This window comes from Ornithorhynchus anatinus, chromosome 11 (genome assembly GCF_004115215.2).
Source record: "Ornithorhynchus anatinus isolate Pmale09 chromosome 11, mOrnAna1.pri.v4, whole genome shotgun sequence".
Classification (NCBI taxonomy): domain Eukaryota; kingdom Metazoa; phylum Chordata; class Mammalia; order Monotremata; family Ornithorhynchidae; genus Ornithorhynchus; species Ornithorhynchus anatinus.
Genome location: NC_041738.1, coordinates 58,457,708 through 58,482,041, shown reverse-complemented (window position 1 = coordinate 58,482,041; position 24,334 = coordinate 58,457,708). Strand labels below are relative to the sequence as shown.

Below are 24,334 nucleotides of genomic sequence, written 5' to 3'. Positions count from 1 at the left end.
TGGGAGTCAGAGGTCATGAGTTCGAATCCCGGCTCGGCCACTTGTCAGCTGTGTGACTGTGGGCGAGTCGCTTCACTTCTCTGTGCCTCAGTGACCTCATCTGTAAAATGGGGATTAAGACCGTGAGCCCCACGTGGGACAACCTGATTCCCCTGTCTAGCCCAGCGCTTAGAACAGTGCTCTGCACGTAGTAAGCGCTTAACAAATTTCAACATTATTATTATTATTATTATCGGAACCCAGATCCTTCTGACTCCCAGGTGGCTACTCCATCACTAGGCCATGCTGCTTCCAGTCCTAGTTCTAGGGCTCACTCCTGGGAAGACGGCTCTAGGCAGGGAAACAGAGGGTCTGATGGCGCCTCTCCCCTCCCTCGGAAGCGTTGAGTCCGACTGAAAGGCAGAAAGCAGGAGAGGCGAAGCCGGGCCGTTGCCCAACAGCCGGGCCCAGTGGGCGGCGGGAGGATGGACGGGCCCTTCCCATCCCGGGAACCTCTGGGCACTCCGCCTTGCTTTACCCCACCCCTCCGGAAGAGAAGATCGGCCCAGGTCCCTCAGCTGGCGCAGGCCCGGGAAATAAACGGCATCGGCTTTGGCATGGAAAAGATAATCTGTTTATTCTTGCTCTCCCTGCAAAGGGCTCAAGGGAGCAAGTCCCAACCTTAGAATTCACTCGGTAAAAGCAGCGGGCCAAGCGAGGCTACGGGGCCAAATCCGTCGGAGCTCGGCGGGGCGGGGCGGGGACGGGACCCAGCGGAGGAGCTGCGGGTCCCTGGCCGGGCGGCGGATACCGGAGACCGCCCGGTTCGGGGCTCGGGGGAATAAATCTCGGCCGGCCGGCCGTCGTACGTGAGGCTGCGGTGGCGGGGAAGGGGAGGAGGAAGAGGACGGGGGACGTGAGGGATAGGTAACTCCCGGAAGGGCTATCGCGCCAGGCGGCTGGGTCTGAGGACTGGGGGAAGCCCCTGAGGTCATCTCATCTTTGGTTGTATCCCGCTGCGCGGAGGTGGAGGTGCTAACCCCCGACCGGTCCCCTCTGACGCTGACCACGCCGACTGTAGCCACGGGGGCTAGTCTGGGGCGGGGAGGGTCTGGCCCGGAGGGCGGGCGGTGTGGCGGAGCAGGCCCAGATCTAATCTGGGGTGGAAGTCCGGAGCCCAGTCACGGCTCCGCTACGAAGCGCCAAGCGGCGAGGAGCCCCTCTCTAGAGGGAGTGGCAGAACACGTGGTCGTCGTAGACCTGGCGGTCGGTGTCCAAGAAGCTCTTGTCACAGATGGGGCAGTCCAGCGTGTGGCTCCTCACGTGCTCCTCGTAGATGCCCTCCGGGAAGACGTCAGAGCAGACGGGGCAGGTCTTCAAGGAGGGCTGGGTGGGGGGCGAGACCGGAGCCCTCAAGCCCGGGCTCGGAGGGGGAGAGGGTGGAAGAGGGGGCCGGGACCAGCACCGCCGAGGCCCGCGGGGGCACGGCCCCAGGTAGGACCCGGCTGCCGGCACCGTCCCCTGCAGGATGACCGCCAGTCCCCCCCGGACACGGTCGGGATCTGGGCCGAGGCACCATCCCTCCGTCCGCCGCCGCCCCAGGGTTTCGGGGTCACGCATCCCCACCCGCCCCTGCCCCCTTTCGGGCTGGGGGGAAGGCCCAGAGACTCTCCCAACTGGGGTGTTGGGGCAAGACCGGTGGGGAGGCCCCAGACCACGGAGTCTCCGGCTTCGCTCCTGCACTCCCCCTCCCACCTGGCGCCCGCCGGCCAGAGGCAGGGCGGACGGGCTCGCCGAGGGCGGGAGCCATGGGGACAAGCATCGGCGCCTCATTCTGCAGTCTCACGTGACCACCGTGGGGGCTTTCGCCGTGCAGCTGCCCCCGGCTGAGCCCTCCCAACAGCCAAATCCCCTAGGTCCTGCGACTGGGCCAGCCGAGAGCCTCCGAGCCGGCAGGAGACTCCCGCTGGGCCGGTGGCCGTGAGGACTGCTTTGACCCTGCCCGCGGCCCCGGGGAGGAGTTAAGGGACGGGGGCAGTGAGCAGCTTGGGGCCCTTAGGGAGCGGTGGACCAGGGATGACCCCAGCTACAAGAGCCCCCACCTTCTGCCAGGAGGTATTTCAGGATCCAACCAGGCTGGGCTGGGGACCAAGAGTCCCGGGGGCTAACTTGGAGGGAGAGGGGGCGGAAAAAGTCACTCACGTACCAGGTCGTTCGGAGCAAACTCTTGGGAAGCTACGGGAGAGGGGAAAAAAAAGAGAGAAAAGTCTCACCCATATAATAACAACAGTAATGACAGTATCCGTTGAGCGCTCACTACGTGCCAAACGCTGTTCTACCGACTTCAGCTCCGGCTATCCAGGCTGGCCTGCCTGATTTCTGTCCCCATTCAACCAAAATAACGGTATTCATTGAGTACCTACTGCACGCAGAGCCCCGCACTAAACGCTTTTCTTGTTTTTGTTTGAAAGGGATGCGTTAAGCGCTTACTGGGTGTCAACCACTGTTGTAAGTGCTGGGGTGGATACAGAGGAATCGGGTTGGACACGCTCCTCGTAGAGCACGGTAATTCTGTTGTGTTGTCTCCACAGTTCTTTGCCTCTGGGCATTGTTTTCTGAGCTCCAAGCCTCTGGGTGTTTCTGCTGTCCATGGTCAGTTCATCTGGCAAGTTTCTCTTGGGGTCACAGAGAGTATCTACCAAAGACTCTAGGACGGCCCCCTTGGTGCCCGGCCCCTGCCTCTGGCCACAAACTCCAGAAGATGGCTGCTCTTCTGGCCAGAATTCCAGCCGGGCCGAGGCCAGATCGGAAGCTCTTTAAGGGCGGGGATCAGGGTCTACTAAGTATCGCACTCTCTCCAGATCTCTCTTTCTCCATCCCACCCCGTACACTCCGCTCCTCTGCCGCTCACCTCCTCACCGTCCCCCGTTCGCGCCTATCCCGCCGTCGACCTCCGGCCCGCGTCCTACCGCTGTCCCGGAACGCCCTCCCTCCTCACGTCCGCCAAACTGACTCTCTTCCCCTCTTCAAGGCCCTACTGACAGCTCACCTCCTCCGAGAGGCCTTCCCACACTGAGCTTCCCCTTTCCCCTCTGATCCCTCTCTGCGCCCCCCCTTCACCTCCCCTCAGCTAAGCCCCCTTTCCCCCTCTTTCCCTCTGCTCCTCCCCCTCTCCCCTCAGCACAGGGCTCATTTGTATATATTTTTATTGCCCTATTTATTTTGCTAATGAGGTGTCCACCCCCTTGATTCTATTTATCGTGATGATGTCTTGTTTTTGTCCGTCTGTCACCCCCCAGTCAGACTGTGAGCCCGCCACTGGGCAGGGATTGTCTCTACCTGTTGCCGAATTGTCCATTCCAAGCGCTTAGTACGGTGCTCTGCACATAGTAAGCGCTCAATAAATACTATCGATTGAATGAATGGAAGTCTAGTACAGTGCTCTGCACACGGTAGGTACTCAACAGATCCCCACCGGGAGCACTTCCCCGCCACTGGTCGTGGACCACAGTCGTACCGGAGTAAGAATTTCTGAAGATACATCCCGGCTCTCGGTCCATCCAAGAAGGTCTCTGGGCTTGAACGGGCTCACCGAAGGGATAATTGCCCTGGTCCCGATCGGCATAGCTCAGCAGTCTCCTGTTCTCAGCTTGCAGGAGCTGAAAAGGAATATTCAGACAGGATGATGCCGACTGGTATTTGCCAGATTTAATTCCCCCCCGACCTCTCTCTAGCCCGACAGACGGGCAAGGGGGAGAGCTGATCCAGAGGGAGGCGAGGCCCTGGGTAACCCAGAGCCGCCGGACCCCCGAGGATGGACTCTAGGGAACGGTGGGCCCGTTCCAAGCTCCGGCACCCACCTACCGCCTACCCCCCGGACAGTCTTCCTGGAACAGTTCACTACCTGGTCTCTTGGAGAACGTTTCGGGTGGGTTTTCTGAATGGCAGATGAGGCTTTGGAGTGGCCCTGCCTTCCTGGGAAGCACCCGCTCTGGGAGAACTGAAGCTGAGACTTGTGTACGGGAAGAGTGGGAGCCAGCTGCAGGGCGCGGGACAACCCCGTCACCTCCTTCCCAGAGCCCAGTTGGGGTTCAGAGGTGAAGGGTGCCTTTGTGCTGGGGGTGGGGGACCGGCCTGGACGTGCTGGGGTTAAGCTGCCTTCCCTGGGGTCCCATAACAATAATAGTTTTGGTAGGTAGGTGCTTACTACGTGCCAGGCAGTGTACTAAGCCCTGAGGTGGATACAGGCAAATTGGGTTGGATATAGTCCCTGACCCACGTGGGGCTCACAGCCTCAATCACCATTTCCCGTTTAGACTGTGAGCCCGTCACTGGGTGGGGATGGTGTCTATCTGTTGCCGAACTGCCCATTCCAAGCGCCTAGTGCAGTGCTCTGCACCTAGTAAGCGCTCAATAAATACTATTGGATGAATGAATTTTACAGAGATGCGGTGGCCACCAGACACCCGGCGGCAACGGAGGAGAACCGGGGCCAGACTGGGCTCGGGCTCGGCCCCGAGTCCTCTCCCCCGCCCCGTTTCTCTGGCCTGGGGTGGGGGCCCTGGGTTGGCCACACTTTGGGACAAAGTGGGGGTGGGGCGCCCCCCTTCCCAGCACCCCCCGCACCGGGGTAAGAAGGCGGGAGGGAAGGCTGACCCACCCCACCTGCCCGTTAATCCCAGCTCCACCATTTTTCAGTCACTTGGGTAAGTCCCTTCACTTCTGGGTCTCAATTCCCCCATTTGTAAAATGGGGACTGAGACCGGGAGCCCCACGTGGGACAACCTGATTACCTGTATCTGCCCCAGCGCTTAGAACAACGCTCGGCACCCAGTAATCACTTAAAAAATACCATTATTATTATGAGATAAGTAAGGCAGAGAAGTGAAATGACTTGCCCAAGGCCACACAGCAGACGCGTGGCAGAGCCAGGATAAGAACCCATGACCTTCTGACTCCCAGGCCTCTGCTCTGTCCGCCGTGCTGCTTCCCCCGGGATCCCACACCAGGGGATCCCGCCGCGACAAACAGAAGCCACGGAGTCCTAAAGCAAGCCGCCTCCCCGGAAAGAGACGGGAAAGAGCCCAGGCCTGGGAGTCGGAGGACCTGGGTTCTAATGCCGGCTCCGCCACTTACCTGCTGTGTGAGCCTTGGGCAAGTCACTTCGCTTCTCTGGCCCTCAGTTCCCTCATCTGCAAAATGGCGATTCAATGCCTACTCTCCCTCCTACTTAGACCGGGAGTCCCTTGTGATAATAATAACTGCGATATCTGTTAAGCGCTTACTACGTGCCAGGCACCGTACTAAGCACTGGGGTGGACGCAAGCTAATCGGATCGGACACGGTCCCCGTCCCTCGTGGGGCGCCCAGTCTCCACCCCCATTTTACAGATGACGGAACTGAGGCACGGAGAAGTGAAGTGACTTGTCCAAGGTCACACAGCACAAAAGTGGCGGAGCCGGGATCAGAACCCACCATCTTCCGACTCCCAGGCCCGTGCTCTCCGATCCGCCACTTCACCCGATTATCTTGCACTCATCCATTCAATCGTATTTACTGAGCGGTGTGCGCAATTCACTGGAGAGTACAACAGAAACCAGACATATTCCCTGCTCTCAACGAGTTCCCAGACCAGAGGGGGATTGTGTCTAGCCCAGGGCTTAGGACAATGCTTGGCGCACTTAAATACCCTATTATCATCATTATTATTAATCATAATTATTGGAGGCCTCGGGCCTGGGTTTACCAGATGCCTCACGCCAGATCTGCAGGAGCAAACTCCTCAGGGCCAGCCTGGCCTCGAGACCGAGCCTCGGATCCCCTCCGCGTCTAAGGTCTTGTCCCCCCGTCCCTACCCATCCCATCTCCTCACTTCATTCTCCCCTTCAGTGTTCTTCTTCTCCCTCTGCAATTGGCGAAATGCCTGCTGACTCTCTGCCAGCTTGAGGGTCAGGTCGCTGATCTGGTGCTGTGGAGGCAACGGGGAAAAGATGAGCGAGCTGGAGAGCAGCTCGGGGGCCGGGGAAGGAGGGGGGCGAGGAGCCGCAGAGCGGGCTAGCGAGGGGCCTGGGGGCAACAGCCGGCCCCGCTGAGGGTTGGGGTGGGGCAGGGAACGACCGGTTCGGAGACTCTCGACACTGACTTTCGGCCACCCGTCTGCCCTAGCGACCGGGGTGAGAACACCGGAGTTGGATATTTGCCCGGACTCTTCTTAACTTAGCCACTCACGTGAGGAGGGGGGACGGGGTGCGGGCCCGACTCCGGTCCGGTCCAGGCGAGCTACTCGAGACCCCCCAGGTCCTACTACTGGCTGTGAAAGCGACGGGCTTTCACGAACAGACTAGGTTTCTTCCCTCCTGCTTTTGTCAGGCGAGAGTCGCCCTGGGCCAGGGACCCCCACAACCCCTCCCGACGCGGCAGGCCGAGGCTCGCCCCAGCGGATGCCAGGAGCGGGCCGGAGCGACCGACGCAGGCACGGCCTCGGACCGGATCGCGTGCTGACCTTGGGGCCCTGAGGCCCCCAAACAGGAGAGTGTGCGGGCGCTCGGAGGAATGAGCCGACCGCTACTGCGCAGGATCCGTCTGCACGCCCACCGCAGCCCTCCTGCGGAGAGGGGAAGCGGGCAAGGGAGGAGCATCCGCAGCGACCAAACCCCGAGAGGGCCGTTCTCCCATGCAGCTGGTCCCCAGGATGTCAGTGCAAAGCACCGTACTAAGCGCTTGGGACAGTACACCGGAAGCCAGACTCCTTCCCTGCTCTCCAGGAATATACATCTAAGAGCGCTGATTTAATCTCCCCCGGAGACGGCAGGGAACCCAGAGATGGCAAAGTGGGGTGAGAGGGGCTGGGGGGGGTCTCCCCATCAGAGTCAGAGTTGGGAAGCAGACCAAGCAAACCTTAAGAACGGGAATGGCCCGGGGGGGTGAACCCAACTGGACCCCAACCCTGGAACGCAGGGTTCTCACTCCCTACCACCTCATCCCTGCAGCCCCCCCTCGAGCGGCCGGGCGCAAAACACTCCAGCTTATCCTCCGTTTCTCAGGTGTTCACTGGCGTGCCGGCGGCCAACCCGCCACGGCTCCAGCTGGCCCTGGGGCCACCCGACGGCCGGGGAACGCGCGGACTCCGGGCTCCCCTGCCCTGTGGAATCCTGCGGGCTTTTCTCGACTTGCTCTCGGTCCCCGGGCAGACGCTCGGAAAGGCAGACGCAAGAAAGCATCGCCTGAGCCTGCTCAGTGGGGCCCGGGGTTCTCTTCCCCCCGGCTCGGCTTAAGCAGCGGAGGACGGAGACTAGTTTGGAGGCCCCGCAGGAGCCCAGGGCAGAGCGGAGTTGGAGCCGAATGCCCGGCCAGCGCTAAAAAAAGCTGCGCTGGCCTGATTCCCTTTGCCTTCCCCGTGGCATCGCCGAACAGGTAAACACCCAGCCCCGTTCTCCCGTGCTGCCTGGAAGCAGGGAGCTTAAAACGACCCCCAAATAATGCCTCATTTTTCTATCTCGTATTTCACTGTCCCCTCACCACCCCCACAGAATCAGCCCCAGGAGCCTCAGGGCTCTTCTGCCGTCGGAAAAGCGGAGGCCCAGAGAAGGTAAGCGACCGGCTCGTGACCTGCTCGAAGTCACCCGGTATGTAGGTGTTACAATCTGGGGTCTCCTCCCTCCGAGCGCGGGTCTTCCTCCGCTTGAGCGGGTCACCGGTGGCTGACCCAACTAGGACCCGGGTGACGGGTTTCCTGCCCCAGACCTCACACCGGACTCCTCAATGGGGTCGGTCAGTCCCGGCAGCTCCCGACCCAGAGTTAGCGGGCTCCCGCTGTGCCGCAGCGGCGGAGGGAGGGTGGGAGGGAGTACGGGTCCTACCCCAGGGGCTCACAAGCCTCCCCCTCCTCCTCTTGAGACACCCACCAGTGTCCTGAGCTGCCTGATCTGTCTATGCGGCTACTGGCACTCTTTGTACTTGGCTAGGAAGCAGACCCTCCCGGCCTCTACCTTGGACTTGAGCCGCTCCACCTCCTTCACTAACTGGTTCTCCAAGGCCGCTCTCCTGGCCTTGGGCCCCTGGAGCATAGGACCCGTTGGCCCAGGTGAGTCCCCTCCATCCCCCCGGGGGAGGAAAATGGCTCCAGGGCACGAGTCGCCTCGGGACCACCTCCGGGCTGGCCCGCTCCCGCACTACACAGTTCCACCCCATCTCATCCAGGGCCCGGGAAGACCCTGCCCAGAAGCCCCCGGGGAGAACATGCCACATGCTGCTGGGCCGTCGACGACGTTTCCTGCTTCAGCTCCTCCACGTGTCGCTCTTGCTGTTCCCTCTGCACAGAAACACACACACGTATACACTTCAGCCCAGCCCCAGGGATAGGGACGTTTCAGGGTGAAGGAGGGGAGGCAGGTGGGACCTTCCCCGACCCTCCGGGGCCCCTCCATCTCAGCTTTACCTGTTTGGCCAGACGGAGGAGCAGCTGCTCATTTTCCTTCGTCACTTGTTCCAGGTGCCTTGTCTTGTCCTGGGCCTCCTGAGACACTTTTTCTATCTCTTTTTCTTGAATGGAGAACTGAGACTGGGGAGAGAAGGGTGGGTGGGGGCTGAGGGATGAGGGAGGCAGGGCAAAAACTCCAGAGGTTGCCCATCCACCTCCGCATCCAACAAAAATTCCTCACCGTTAGCTTTAAAGCTCTCCGTCCCCTTGTCCCCTCCTACCTCACTTCTCTCCTTCTACAACCCAGCCTTCACATTTCGCTCATCTAGCGCGAACCTTCCCGCTGTGCCTCGATCTCGCCTGTCTCGCCGACCTCTCGCCCACATCCTGTCTCTAGCCTGGAACGCCCTCCCTCCTCCAATCCGACAGATATTCTCCCCCCTTTCAAAGCCTTACTGAAGGCCCATCTCCTCCGAGAAGCCTTCCCAGACCAAACCCCCCTTTTCCTCATCTCCCACTCCCTTCTGCATCACCCGGACTTGCTCCATCTGCTCTTCCCTCCTCCCAGCCCCACGGCACTTATGTACAACTCTGTAATTCATTTATTTATTTGTACTGACGTCTGTCTCCCCTCCTCTAGACACTAAGCTCACTATGGGCAGGGAATATGCCTATTTATTGCTCTACTGTGCTCACCCAAAAACTCGGTACAGTGCTCTGCACACAGTAAGCGCTCGATAAATTCGAGTGAATGAATGAAACAGAGGGGGAAGAGGCAGCTGCCCTCCCTGGGACGCACTATGGCCACCAAGCGCCCTTCGGACCTTCTTCCTCCAACCAGTCTTCTTCACCGTGCCAGGGTCTGCTTACCTGGAGCTGGTCCAACTGGTCCAGGCTGCTCTTCAGCTTGACTTCCAACTGCTTCTTTTCTGCCAACACCTGCCAGGCCTGGTCTTGGAGCCTGAGGGGGCAGAGCAGGGCTATGGTCACAGACCTCGGTTCCCCATGAATCCCCGGGGGGTGGGGGGTGAAGGTGGGTGGCCACATCCTGACCAGAGGATGTCTGAGAGCTTCCACCCTAGGCCCTGCTGGGCTCCCTGACAACTATCCTTGGTCCTCCCTTCCGCCCGATCCTCTGGAACTACTTCAGGGGGCCGGAAACCGCCCAGCTCTCCTGCCTCTCCAGCTCCTCCAAGCTCAGGTTTCCCTTTGGCAAGTCGGACGTTGCTTCAGTCCTACCGTTTGTCTAACAAAATGCGGTGTCCTTGGGGGGTCCCGCCTCGGCCCCGCTTTTGTCTGCAAGCCTCCGCGGGCCGAGTGGGGTGAGGTAGGGCAGGGTGGGGCTAGAAGCGCAGGACAGAAGGTTGGGCTTCCTCTGTGAGCCCCCACGGTACGGCCGGGCTCCACACTCTGGACCCCGGCCAGCTCGGCGGGATGACAAGGAGGCTTCCAAGGGCCCGACTTTTCCCTACGCGGCTTCCAAGGGCTCCGAGTGGCTGGGCCCCATCCCTTCCCACCCTGGGCCGGCCGACTTCCCCGGGAAGTGGAAGACCCTCACTGCTGGAGCTCCTCCTCCTGGTGGGCCTTGTCCCCCTCCAGCCGTTTGTTCTCTTCCTTCAGGAAGGAGACTTGCTGCTCCAGCTTCTCCTTGATGACCATCAGGGACTCCAGCTGTCCCTTCAGCTCCTAAGAAGGGACAGCCAGGAAGTTTGAGAGTCAGACCAGACTCGGGGACCTGGCTGGATGGCTTCCTCATCTTTCCCCGGGGCACCTCGACCCCCTGCGGCCCTTGCCAAGGGGAGGACAGGCCTGGGGAGAGGAAAGGGAGAGACTCTGGAGCACCAGGAGGGGCTGACAGGGAGGGAGAGTCAGGGCTGACGGTGATGGAGAGTCGGGAGGGTTGGCTGGTCCACGCTGGATCATAAGAGGGAGAGTCAGGGATGGAGAGGGGAGAGTCAGGGGTGTTAGACGGTCCTTACTGGGTCACTGAGGAAGAGGCGGGGATGGAGAGAGGAGAATCAGTGGCGTTGGACGGTCCGGGCTGAGTCACTGGGACAGAATCCGGGGATGGAGACTGGAGAGTCAGGGGTGGCTGAGGGTCCCTGATGGGTCACTGAAGGGGGAGTCAGGGGCTGTCGGATCATCCTTTTTGGGTCCCTGGGACAGAACCCAGCGAGGGAAAGGGAAGAGTCAGAGGTGTTGAATGGTAAGTCACCGTAGCGAGAATGAGGCGCAGAGAAGACAGAATTAGGGATGTGAGCCGGTCCATCTCTGTGCACGGTGGTGGATGTCCAGAACAACCAACCCCCAGTTCCTCCAAACGCCCTGCTAACCCTTGTCTGAGTCAGAGCCTTGGGGCCAGATGGGCCACGGGGCTGGCCCGGGCCGGGGAGAGTCGGGGGTGCCGCCAAAAGGGAACCAATATGGTGCAAAACCCAGGGTGGCCCAGTGGCAGGAGAGTAAAGGGTTGACTCCCCTTCTTCTTCTGGCCCTGAGCTTCCCGGTACCTGGTTCTCCTTCTGCAGCGTCCCCGTCTGCTCCTGCACGGAGACGAGTCGTTCCTGGGCAGACTTCATCTCCCAGTTCTGCGTTTCCTGGGCTCTCTGGAGCTCAGAGTTTCCGCTCTTCAGGGAGTCGATCTCTCCCTCCAACTCCTTCACTTTCTCCTGGGAAACACGAGGCGGCCCAGCCTGAGTGGCTCAGCCAAACCTGAACTCCGATGGTCCTCGACTATCCAACCAGGCTACGAGAAGCAGCGTGGCGTACTGAATAGAGCCCGGGCCTGGGAGTCAGAGGGCAATCTGTCTGTGGGGCCTTGGGCAGTCACTTCACCTCTCTGTGCCTCATCTACCTCATCTGTAAAATGGGGATTAAGACTGTCAGCCCTATGGTGGGACAGGGACTGTGACCATCTGATTAGTCTGTACCTATCCCAGTGCTTAGCACAGTGCCTGGCACATAGAAAGCGCTGAACGGATACAATAATTATTATTATTCTTACCCAGGCCCGGTATGCCCGCCCACTCGCCCTTTGACTTTCTGGATCACACGCTCCTTGAGGGCAAGGAACAGGCCTTAGGTCACTGTGGTTCTCTTCCCAAGCACTTGGTAGAGTACTTCGCGCTCAGTAGGTGCTCAATAAATGCCACTCGTAGACCGCCGGAAAAAGAAAAAGCAGCCAAATCGATCCTCTTGCCCACTGACAGGGATGCCTGGGTTCACCTGCGCATTTCAATCATCCGGCAGACACCCGCCAGGCCCTGCCCTAGACAGTGGCCACTTTGCCGCCACAGCGAGGGGCGGGACGGTTGAGGGATGAACGCCGGGCTGGGAGAAGGGGAAAAAGCCCAGGAAGAGAAACTTCCTGAATATGAGGGGTATTCGGCCTTTTCCTGGAGGGCAGGGAATCTGACACCGAGCCAAGGGAATGCTTAATGAATGCTTTTCAGTAATGAAGGTGATGCTCTGCAGAGACAAACTACGTTCCTGCTACTAGAAAAAAAGGTGCAGAGCCAAATTTGAATAATGACCTCTGCTCATCGCCTCCATCTTCCATCAACAGTTATTTACTGAGCGCCACTCTGTATAAAGTCCCGCCCTGGGGGCATACTAGGGGCAGAGGACTGTACTGGGTGCCTAGAGTGGGCAGAGGGCTGTTCTGGGCGCCTAGAGTGGGCAGAGGGCTACACTTGGGAACACGGAGCAGCAGTAAAACACACGACCCCTGCCTTTGAGGAGGTTGCAACCTACTGGGGAAGATAAGTGACAAGTAAGAGCCTCCGAGCAGCAGTAAACCTACAGAAGAGGATAACTAAGTCCGTGACAAATAAATACATGAGTTGTAGCGGGACGGTGAGGGTCAATCAGGCCAGGTTCCCAGGTGGAGGTGGATTTCTTGGAAAGGCTTTAGAGGAGGGGAGGGATGTGGATTGGCGAAGGGGGACTGATTGATCCGTCATCGCTCGACTGGGAGGGTATTTCTAATGAGGGGATGGGGCGTGAATGATGGGAGGTGGGAGATACTGGGCCGCTGTAGAGGCGGGCAAGGAGCGGCGAGAGGGCCGGGTAGGCAGTGCCAAGGGCAAACCCTGGGCTTGCTGCGCTGGCTTTGTCCTTTTTCAACCGGCAGTACCTGGGCCCTCTGCAACTGCTTATGCAGCTCTTCTTTCTGCTCCAAGAGGTTCCCGCAGCTGCCCCGCAGTTCCTGGTTTTCCTCCTGCAGCTCCTGGTTGCGCTGCTCGATCTCCTCCACCTCTCCCTGCAGGACAGGACGCAGCCGGTGTCAGGGGGAGGGCAGGAGGCTCCCCACGACCCCAGCAGGCCAATCCGCCTCCACGCCAGCCCCTGCCCCTCACCGCACCCATCCCCTTTACAACTACAGCTTAGGGCGGTTCTCCCCAACGAACCCCACCGCTTGGTCTCTTATACTGGTGCAATTCCTCACCCTGCTCCTCCTGGTTAAACTCCCCACAACCCATTGCATTTATTGGTCCGTACTGCTGAGAGACGTTGATCCTACCTCCCTATCTGACTTGGAGCTCCCCAAGAGCGCTGGACCCCCAAAGCACCTACCCTGCAGGGGTTGCAGAGCCTGGAGGATTAGCCAGGGAGCATCCCGGTCTACTGGGGGAACCCAAGCTTGGTCACGGAGGAATGTTTTACCAGTTGTCCAAGTCAAACAATAGCTCTGGGCTGACCCGTGCCACCGTGACCAAGGTAGCCCGGGCCAACCGGCCCTCTTTAATAATAATAATTATGGTACTTGTCAAGCGCTATGTGACAGGCACTGTTTTAAGCACTGGGGTAGATTCGAGTGAGGTCGGAAAATGTCCCTGTCCCCCATAGGGCTCCCACTCTTAATCCCCATTTTACAGATGAGGTAACTGTGGCCCAGATAAGCCAAGTGACTTGCCCAAGGTCTCACATTAGACAACTGCCCAGAGTAAGCGCCCAATAAATCCGACTGAATGAACGAGCGTGGCGGAGCCGGGACAAGTCCCGTTTGAATCTGGGCACAGGCCTCCATCCCATCATTCCCTACCCAAGTGATCCCCCATTTCGCACCCCCTTCGACCCCCTGCACCCCGTGGGCCGGGAGAGAGAGCAGAAAGAGTTGGGGGCGTGGGAGGGCCCTCGATCGGCGGACCTGAGTGGTGACGACCAGGATGCCATCTTCACTCTCGGCCCGGAACTGGAAGGGGACGCTGGCCCCCCGGACCACTCCATCCTGGTCGACGTAGCAGAACTGGTAATCCTCGTCGTCCTTGGGTAGGTAGTAGGCTGAAAACACAACCAAACGATCCCGGGCTCGGGAGGGGCTCCCGTGGGGAGATCCCGATTGGGAGAAGCAGGCGCCCGACTCAAATCAGGGGCTGGCCGTGCGACCGGGCCTGTGGAAGCCCAAGCTTGGTCACGGAGGAACGTTTTACAGTTGTCCAGATCAGACATCAGCTCTGGGCTGGCCCGTGCCGACGTCGCCAGCCCCGGGGATCGGAACCAAATGCAGCAGACCCGGGGTCAGCGCAGGCCCCTCACCCTCTCACGGCCCCCAGTCCCGTCCTGGGCTTCATCGAAAATCATTAATAGTCACGACTATTAACACAAGTGCTTACTGTGTGCCAAGCACTGAGGTAGATACCAAACGTCAGCTTGGACGCAAACCCCGCGCCACCCGAGGTTCACTGTCAAAGAAGGAAGCTGTATTGGTTTTTTTGGCCCCCATCTACAGGTTACCGAGGTCCAGAGAACTGAAGTGATTCCAGCAGGCAAGTGGCCACCTGGGCCTCCTGATTCCTGGGCCTGCGCTCTTTCCACTAGGCCACACTGCTTCCAGAACCTGCCCTTAAGAGGAGGCCCCGTGCCGCCGGCTGGCACCCACGGACCCAGGCCGGGAGTTTATGTAGTTTACTGACCCACGACTGGAGAAGAAAAGGCAGGGACTGAATCGTGGAATGTTACCGGCCGTACCGGTCTGGCAGGGCAAGCCCGGCAAGCCCCGGGCAGGGCCGCAAGAGAGCCACCCGGTGGGTTCCCAGGAACCAGGCTGCCCAGGGGACTCTTGACTGAGCTCAACGAGCCAGGAATACGGCGGCCAGGTCCCGATGGAGGAGCCTGACCGTCCGGGATCTGACCTTTGAACTGCACTTCCTGCTCCCGAGCTGACTCGCTGTGGAGGTCCCTGGGCAGGGAAGCCCACATGAAGGTGTAATACTCGCGGACGGTCTTCCAGCCCACCTACAGCCGCAAAGAGAGGAAGACGGGTGAGGCGCTTCCGGCCGGACCCAAGTCGCCAACGGGGGCCACTGGGTTGAGACGGTCACTTGCCCCCCGACCGGCTCCTTGGCCGAGACGGGCCCTTCCCCACCCCAGAGAGGTTGGGCCTTGGACATCAGAGCTGAGGGGGTCGGGTGGGGCTCTGAAGGAGCCAGCACCAAGCTTCCGACCCACGGCGCTGCTCTGTCGATCAACGGTATTTTCAATCTACGGTACTGAGGACTTACCGAATGCAGAGCACTGTACTGAGCGCTTGGATGTACAAACGCATTCTGTCTCACCTCGGCGTCTCCGCCCTTGGGAGAGCTAAGGAGTGGGCCGGTCAGAAGGCAAACGCCTTCACTCTCCTCCCCACCTTCAGTGAGTACTTACCCCGTAAGGACTCTAATTCCCCAGCCCCCATAGCGGATATCTTTATAAACTACTATTTACCCTATCTGGTAATTTATTTTAATGTCTGTCTACGGGGCGAGTCCCCGTAGACTGTCAGCGCCTTGTGGGCGGGGATCGAGTCTACCAACTCTACTGTAGTGTACTTTCCCAAGCGCTCAGTACAGAGCTCGGCACCCAGTAAATCACATTTACTGAGCACTCAGAGGGGACTGAACTAAGTGCTCGGAAGAACGCGACATAACAGAGTGGGTCACAACGAGCTTAGAGTCTAGAGGGGGATTCAGGTAGTGGCATAAATAGATTATGGACACGTAAGTGCTGTGGGGCAGAGGGAGGGGGAAATCAAGGGTACAAATCCAACTGTAAAGGCGATGTAGATTTGGGAATCATCCACAGAGAGGTGATAGGTGAAGCCACGGGGGCAAGTGAGTTCTTCAAGGGTGTAGACGGAGACCAGAGGGGGACCCAGACCCGAGCCCTGAGGGACTCCCACGGTTAGGGGTTTGGCGGCAGAGGAGGAGCCCGTGACTGATTTGGTTTGGGGAAGCTCTATGTGGGGAGGGATCACGTCTACCAAGTCTACTGTAGCGTTCTTTCCCAACCGCTTAATACGGGGCTCTGCACACAGTAGACGCTCAATAAATACCACTGACTGATTGGCCTGGGGACGAGTCAGCAGAGAGAGCCTCACCCACATGGCTGCAAACCAGCTTCGGCTGGCTCTTCCCTCGGGTAATAAAGCGCGAGTCCCACTGGGTGGGGACGAGGGAATATTCAGGGATCTTCCCCCGGTTCTGTTCTCTGCTCGAGTCACCATCTGTGGCCTGAAAAATTCCAGAGCCTAAAAACCTTCCCCGAGAGACCGTCTGACCAATGGGATGACGAGTGCCCTTCCTGGGGGGGAAAATGGGAGGTTAGTTTTGTCCTCCATCGTTTTGGGGGCCAGCAGGGAAGCCATAGCTAGCCTGCTCCACCCCTTGGAGCCAGACTGGAGCCAAGATGGCAGATACATTCATTCATCAGTATTTATTGAGCGCCTACTATAGCACGGGCCCGGGAGTCAGAAGGTCATGGCTTCTAACCGCAGCTCTGCCACTTGTCTGCCCGGTGGCCTTGGGCAAGTCATTTCACTTCTCTGTGCCTCAGTTCCCTCATCTGGAAAATGGGGATTAAGACTGCGAGCTCCATGAGGGGCAGGGATTGTGCCCAGGCTTATTTGCCTGCATCCACCCCAGTGCTTAGCACAATGCCTGGCACATAGTAAGTGCTTACCAAATACCATTATTATTATTAATAATCCCCATTTTACAGATGCGGTAACTGAGGCTAAGTGACTTGCCCAAGGATACCCAGCAGACAAGTGGCAGGGGCAGAATTAGAACCCAGGTCCTCTGACTCTCCAGCTCTTTGCTGCTCCCTGCTGACAGGCCGGTGGTGACCGGGACCACTGAGTCTCACGGGGCTTCAGGGGTAGAGCCTGTTTCTGACTGGGGCTCTTTCACCCCACTGGGCTCCAGAGCTGGACTGGGGGCCCGCCCCCTCCAACCTCCAGGGCCAGTGAGGGGTGGACATAAGGTGGCTTTTTGGCAACTGGAAGGAAACCTGAGGGCAGGAGAGGAGCAGGGAAGAGTGACTCCCATCCAGGAAGCCATGCCCCGTCTAATCTCCTCCCCCAGGCCCCTAACTCTCTGCTTCACAGGCGGAAAGGGGCTGGAACAGGTGGAGCTTGGAGCTAAGGGACTTCCCTGAGGATTCGATGAAAGGGGAAGGACGGAGGAGGTCGCACCCCGATCCTCCGTCTGAGCGGGAAGCACGGTGGCACCCGGCAGCTGGCCGTCGAAGCGAAGGTCAAGCTTTTGCGGCCACGCGGGGTCATCGGTCCTCTCTCGTTCCTCAGTGTGCAAATCGGCCACCGGAAGGGTTTCGGGGCTAGGCTCCGAGCCGCCGCTTTTCCTGGAACCCTGGGACTGGAGGCCCGGAGGCTGGACCCGCTGACTTCCCAGGCGGTGATCCCAGGTGGAGTCACGGGACGCGCGCAGGGCTTGGGGCAACCGGCCAGCCGGCCGCCACCACCCTCCGCCGCCCGGTGCCGCGAGGGGGAGGGGAGACGAGGTGGGCCTTACCCGAAAGATGCCCACCCAGTCCTTCCGGCGGGGCACGAAGTTCAGGGTGAGGGTGTAGCGGCAGGTCACGTCCCTTCCCGGCACGTAGCGCTTCTCCACATTGGTGAAGATGATCTGGGTGAAATGGCACTGGTCCTGCAGGACCGCCGACGCCGGGGGCTCCTTTTCGGCCCTTTCCATGGCCGGGACCTGGCAGGGGGCGGGACACAGGAAGGCAGTGAGACGGCGGCCGTGGCGGCTGGGAAAGCGGGGGCGGGGCTGCCGAGCGGTCCGGGCTCTGGCCCAGGGAATGTTCTGTCCAAGCCCCGGGAGACCCAGACCCGTCCGCTGGGCGAAAAGCACACAATCCGCTTCCTGTTCTTCCACGGCGACCGGCACGGCTCGCGGCTCCGGGACTGGGACCGGGCGGACTCCGCGGCCGTTTCCTTGTCCCTACTTGTCCCCGGGGGCCCGCCCCGCCCCGCCCCTTCAGAAGAGCTGACATTTTCCACAGGGATCCGAAAAGGGAGTCTGGGGCTTTGAGCGGGGGGGGGGGGGGGTGTCGTTCCTGGGGCGAGCGGTACGGCACTGGGAGTCAGTAGGTCCTGGCTTCTAATCCCGGCTCTGCCACTCGTCTGCTACGTTATCTTAGGCAAATCACTATGCTGGGCCTCAGTTACCTCATCTGTAAAATGGGGATTAAGAGACAGGGACTGTGTCCGACCTGATCTGCTTATCTCCAGCCCAGCACCTAGTAAGCACTTAACAGACGCCACAACTATTATTATTATTAGAGTCCGTCGGCCCGTTCCCGGCCCACAGCGAGCTGCCAGTCTAGAGCGGGAGACAGACGTTCATACCAATAAATTACAGATATGGACATAAGTTCGGTGGGGCTGAGGGAAGGGTAAATAAAGGGTGCAAATTCAAGTGCAAGAGAAGGGAGTGAGAGAAGGGAGAAGTCACATCTCCGGGAGGGCTTCCCTGATCATCCTCTCCTCTCCCCATCCTCTCTCTCTTTAACTGCCATTTTGACACTTCCAGATCACCTAAGCACCGCCCTAATCACCCTCCCTAACACTTACATTCATATCTTTAAGCTCCCTAGCTTCCCCCTACCTGTAATTTAATATTAAGGTCATTTAATGTTAATTTAACGTTAGTCTCCCCCACTAGACCGTCAGCTCCTTGAAGATAGGGATCGTGTCTACTATCGTCCTCTCCCACCCTACGCCCCGTCTCTCCGTCTCGTCTATCTCGCCACCGATCTCTTGCCTACATCCTGCCTCTGGCCCGGATCCGCCCTCCTCATCTCTGACAGAAGATCCCTCTCCCCACCTTCAAAGCCTTATTAAAAACACATCTCCTCCAAGAGGCCTTCCCCGACGAAGCCCAGATTTCCTCTTCTCCCACTCCCTTCTGGGTTTCCTTTCCTTCCTTTTGGATCTGCACCTCCCTCACTCTGTCTCACAGCACTGAGGTTCTCTCCCAAGTGTTTGGCACCGTGCTCTGCAAAAACTAAGTGCTCAATCAATGCTACTGGTTGATGAATTTGGTCGAATAGACCCGGCCTGGGAACGGCTCCTGTGATACTATTGTAGGCTCACCTCCTCCAAGAGGCCTTCCCAGACTGAGTTTCCCCCTTTTCCCTCTGCCCCCCCCCTTCCCCTCCCCTCAGCACTGTGCTCGTCCGCTCATTTGTATATATTTTTATTACCCTATTTATTTTGTTAATGAGATGTACACCCCCTTGATTCTATTTATTGCTATTGTTTTAATGAGATGTCCATCCCCTTGTTTCTATTTATTGCTACTGTTTTTGTCTGTCTTCCCCGATTAGACTGTGAGCCCGTCAATGGGCAGGGATTGTCTCTATCTGTTGCCAAATTGTACATTCCTAGTGCTTAGTACAGCGCTCTGCATATAGCGCTCAATAAATACTACTGAATACTATCTCCATCCCATCTAGACTGTAAACTCGGTACAGGCAGAGCCCACATCTGCTAAATTTATTGCATTGTACGCTCTCAAGCGCTCAGTATAGAGCTACGCGCGTAGTAAGTGCTCAATAAACACCACTGCTTAACTGATTGATCACCTGCGCTAGTAGAGAGAGCAATGGGCCTGGGAGTCAGAGAATCCCAGCTCTGCCAACTGCTTGCTCTTTAGGCAACTAAACCTCACTTAACTTCTCTGTGCCTCAGTTTCGTCAACTGTGAAATGGGGATTAAATACCATTCATTCATTCGAACGTATTTATTGAGCGCTTACTGCGTGCAAAGCACTCTAAGTGCTTGGAAAGAACGCTACAGCAATAAAGACAGACACACCGGGCTTACAGTCTAGAAGGAGGGAGGCAGACATCAAAACAAGTAAACAGGCATCAATATAAATAAATTAATGTTCCCCCTCCTACTTAGATTGTGAGCCCCATGAGGGACAGGGACTGTGTCCAATCTAACTTGTATCTACCCAAATGGTTAGAACAGTGCTTGTCACACAGTACGCATTTAGCAAAAATAATAATAATCTTGACCAAGTAATCCGAAGGATTGCTCTCGTAGCTCACGTGGGCAGGGAACACGTCTGACAACTCTGCTGTCCTCTCCCCAGCGCTTTGCCCAGAGTAAGCGTTCAATAAATGCCATCGATGATGATTACATCCAGAAAGGAAGCATAATTCCGTCAGCCTTGAACGAGTTTCCCAGGTTTCCCTCCCTGGAGAGGGAAACTGGGGCGACTAAGTGGGCTCTAACTACGTCTTCAACACCAATTGCCAAACCGGGGTTCAAACTCTCCGAAGGGCAGAGCAGCCCCCCAGCCCCAGCAACCACCACGCGAATCGGTCCTACCCCCTGCAGAAAGCACAGCGCCAACAAATCAATCAATCATCTGTACATACTGAGAGCTTCCTAAATGTAGAGCACTGTACTAAGCGCTTGGGAGAGTAAGCTACAACAGAACTAGCAGACGCATTTCCTACCCATAATGAGCTTTCAGTACAGAGGGAGCTAAGCGTCTTCCTGCTCAACTCATAGTATCTCCACGACCACAATGACGGTGATGCTATTTATCACGTACTTACTGTAATAATAATAATGATGGCATTTGTTAAGCACTTACTATGCGCAAAGCAGTGTTCTAAGCGCTGGGGGGATACAAGGTGATCAGGTTGTCCCACGTGGGGCTCACAGTTTTAATCCCCATTTTACAGATGAGGGCACTGAGGCACAGAGAAGTGAAGTGACTTGCCCAAAGTCACGCAGCAGACAAGTGGCGGAGCCGGGATTAGAACCCATGACCTCTGACTCCCAAGCCCAGGTTCTTTCCATTGAGCCATTATGATGATGAGCCACAATAATGATGGTACTTGTTAAGCACTATGTTCATTCACTCATTCCATCATATTTACTGAGCGCTTACTGTGTGCGGAGCACTGTACTAAGCGCTTGGAAAGTACAATTCGGCAACAGATAGAGACAATCCCTGCCCAACAACAGGCTCACAGTCTGGAAGGGGGAAGACAGGCAACAAAACTAAACCAAACCAGTAGACAGGCCCTAAGAGCTGGGGCAGATTCAATTTAGTCAGGTTGGACACAGTCCCTGTCCCACAAGGGGCTCAAAGTCTCAATCCCCATTTCACAGAGGAGGTCACTGAGGGCCAGAGAAGTGAAGTGACTTGCCCAAGGTCACACAGCAGGGAAGTGACGGAGCAGGAATTAGAACCCAGATCCTCTCACTCTCAGTCCCATGCTCTTAGAACAGTGTCTGGCACATAGTACGCACTTAACAAGCACCAATAAAATGAAAAAAAGCCATCAGGGGACCGTGAGAGGAAAATCCTGCTAGCCTACGCAGGGAGATATTTCCTATCCGTGCCCTTTGCCGACCACAAAGGGAAGCATGTTGAGGAAATGAAACTAACTCTGACCAAAGGCTCCTGGAGCAAGGGAGCGTGATTAGCTCAAAGACCTGGACAATTGGAAAAAGAGAAAGTTACAAAACACCGGACATTTTAAAACCTGGTCCCGAGATCGCCAAGCCTCGCCACGATAACAAAATAATCTTTCGCACAAGCGGCTCCCGAGTAGGTGACGGCAAATCCTGGGTTCCTCCTCTCCTCACCCTCTCTCACAGAAATCATTACTATTATTTCCTAATACTGGTAAATCTAAAGAGAAAGAAAGAACACGTGCTTGGGAGTCAGAGGTCATGGGTTCGAATCCCAGCTCTGCCGCTTGTCAGCTGGGTGACTGTGGGCAGGTCACTTCACTTCTTGGTGACTCAGTTGCCTCATCTGTCAAATGGGGATGAAGCCTGGGAGCCTCACGTGGGACAACCTGATGACCCTGTATCTCCCCCAGCGCTTAGAACAGAGCTCTGCACAGAGTAAGCGCTTAACAAATACCAACATTATTCTTATTCTTCTTCTGTGGGCCTCAGTTCCCTCATCTGGAAAATGGGGATGAAGCCTGGGAGCCTCACGTGGGACAACCTGATGACCCTGTATCTCCCCCAGCGCTTAGAACAGAGCTCTGCACATAGGAAGTGCTTAATACCAACATTATCATTATTATTATTATTCTCCGGGCCTCAGTTCCCTCCTCTGTCAAATGGGGATGAAGCCTGGGAGGCCCCACGTGGGCCCACCTGATGACCCTGTCTCTCCCCCAGCGCTTAGAACAGCGCTCTGCACTTAGTAAACGCTTAATACCAACATTATTATTCTTCTCTGGGCCTCAGTTCCCTCCTCTGTCAAATGGGGATGAAGCCTGTGAGGCCCCACGTGGGACCACCTGATGACCCTGCATCTCCCCCAGCGCTTAGAACAGCGCTCTGCACATAGTAAGCGCTTAAGAAATACCAACAATATTATTATTATGTCCTTCCCGGGGGGGAGGAAGGACAAGCCGTCAAGTGAAAGCAAAAGCAGCGGCGCCACTTCCGGTGGGCCCCTCGGGGGCCCCTCTCCTCAGCCCGCCATCCTCCTCCTCCTCCTCCCACCATCCCCCCCATCCTCCTTCTCCTTCTTCTTCTTCTTCTTCTCCTCCTCCTCCTCCTCCTCCCCCTCAACCCCTCGCCTCAGGCCTCACACACTCACCAACGGCGCTGTCGTCGACGCCCCAAGCGACAGGGCCCGTGGGGGAGGGGGCGAGGAAGGAGGGCGGAGGGGGCGGGGCCGACGCCCCCGTGCGTGATGACGTCACCCGCACAGCCTGCTGGGACTTGTAGTTCTTTTCCTACCAGGCCTCCCACCCCGCCTTTGGTCCTAAGAATAATAATGATAATAATGTTGGTATTGGTTAAGCGCTTACTATGTGCCGGGCACTGTTCTAAGCGCTGGGGTAGACACAGGGGAATCAGGTTGTCCCACGTGGGGCTCACAGTCTTCATCCCCATTTTACAGATGAGGGAACTGAGGCCCGGAGAAGTGAAGTGACTTGCCCACAGTCCCACAGCCGACAAGTGGCAGAGCTGGGATTCGAACTCATGAGCCCTGACTCCCAAGCCCGTGCTCTTTCCACTGCGCCACGTTCATGTTGGTATTTGTTAAGCGCTCACTCTGGGCAGAGCACTGTTCTAATAATAATAATAATAATGTTGGTATTTATTAAGCGCTTACTATGTGCAGAGCACTGTTCTAAGCGCTGGGGGAGATACAGGGTCATCAGGTTGTCCCACGTGAGGGTCCCGGTTAATCCCCATTTTACAGATGAGGTAACTGAGGCCCAGAGAAGTGAAGTGACTTGCCCACAGTCACACAGCTGACAGGTGGCAGTACCAGGATTCGAACCCATGACCTCTGACTCCCAAGCCCGGGTTCTTTCCATTGAGCCATGCTGTTCTAAGCGCTGGTGGAGATACAGGGTCATCAGGTTGGCCCACAGGAGGCTCACAGTTAATCCCCATTTGACAGATGAGGGAACTGAGGCTCAGAGAAGTGAAGTGACTTGTCCACAGTCACACAGCTGACAGGTGGCAGAGCCGGGATTCGTATCCATGACCTCTGACTCCCAAGGCCGGGCTCTTTCCACTGAGCCACGCTGCTTCTCAAAAGTAATAATAATAATGTTGGTATTTGTTAAGCGCTTACTATGTGCAAAGCACTGTTGTAAGCAAGGGATACAAGGTGATCAGGTTGTCCCACATGGGGCTCCCAGTCTTAATCCCCATTTTACAGATGAGGGAACTGAGGCCCAGATAAGTGAAGTGACTTGCCCAAAGTCACACAGCTGACAAGCGGCGGAGCTGGGATTAGAACCCATGACCTCTGACTCCCAAGCCTGTGCTCTTTCCACTGAGTCATGCTGCTTCTCTTCTAGACTGTGAGCCCGTTGTTGGGTAGGGATTGTCTCCATCTGTTGCCGAATTGTACTTTCCAAGAGCTTAGTACAGTGTTCTGCGCACAGTAAGCGCTCAATAAATACGATGGATGAATGAATGAATGAATGAATGAATGAATGAATGAATGAATGAATGAATGAATAGAAACTCTCGGGGTGCCATCCTAAAGGAGGTGACCTGATTACGTAATATTATACCTACGCCCATCAGGGACTGCTTGATCTAGTCAGAAAAATTGAGAGTCGATAAACCTACGCAGATTATCCATGAGAAGCAGCGTGGCTCAGTGGAAAGAGCCCGGGCTTTGGAGTCAGGGGTCGTGGTTTCGAATCCCGGCTCTGCCACTTGTCAGCTGTGTGACCGTGGGCAAGTCACTTCACTTCTCTGGGCCTCAGTTACCTCATCTGGAAAATGGGGATTAACTGTGAGCCTCACGTGGGACAACCTAATGACCCTGTATCTCCCCCAGTGCTTAGAACAGTGCTCTGCCCGTAGTAAGCGCTTAACAAATACCAACATTATTATCATTGTATATTGTACTCTCCCGAGTACTTAGTACAGCGCTCTGCACGCAGTAGGTGCTCAATAAATACGATTGAATGAAGGAATCAATCAAACCGCATTTAACAAATGAGGAAACTGAGGCACAGAAAAGTGATCTGTGTATGGTCCACTGACACCTCTGCCTCCAGTGCCCACTGAAGCCACGGGGGCTCGTCACTGGACTCACTCTCCTAGGCTCTCATAGTGTATCCACGCCCACAGGAAAAGGGGAAAAGCCCAGAAGTTTCTAGAACAGAGAAACTGCTCATTCCTCAGGA

The 24,334-nt window shown here is 57.1% G+C and overlaps 1 protein-coding gene across 1 annotated transcript; it reads right to left on the bottom strand.

Moving 5' to 3' along the window:
* Window positions 1-590: 590 nt before the first annotated feature.
* CALCOCO2 (calcium binding and coiled-coil domain 2) lies at window positions 591-22,344 on the bottom strand. The gene is made up of 14 exons (XM_029075394.1): window positions 22,270-22,344; window positions 17,188-17,376; window positions 14,530-14,632; window positions 13,545-13,678; window positions 12,531-12,656; window positions 10,906-11,064; window positions 9,957-10,084; window positions 9,269-9,359; window positions 8,417-8,539; window positions 8,222-8,290; window positions 5,852-5,947; window positions 3,497-3,638; window positions 2,186-2,214; window positions 591-1,365 (listed from the first exon to the last, which is right to left on the bottom strand). Exons 2-14 carry the CDS (start codon window positions 17,365-17,367, stop codon window positions 1,204-1,206), a joined length of 1,542 nt encoding a protein of 513 aa, XP_028931227.1. The 5' UTR covers window positions 17,368-17,376; window positions 22,270-22,344; the 3' UTR covers window positions 591-1,203.
* Between the last annotated feature and the right edge of the window lie 1,990 nt (window positions 22,345-24,334).

Bases quoted from the DNA above. Each gene is read 5' to 3' on its own strand.
- CALCOCO2 (XM_029075394.1), bottom strand. From the start codon at position 17,367: ATGGAAAGGGCCGAAAAGGAGCCCCCGGCGTCGGCGGTCCTGCAGGAC. The intron at 12,657-13,544 runs GTCCGCCGATCG...CCTGTCCTGCAG, and splicing joins TCCTGGTCGTCACCACTCAG to GGAGAGGTGGAGGAGATCGA. The intron at 5,948-8,221 runs GCATGTTCTCCC...TTGCCTCCACAG, and splicing joins CGACGGCCCAGCAGCATGTG to CACCAGATCAGCGACCTGAC.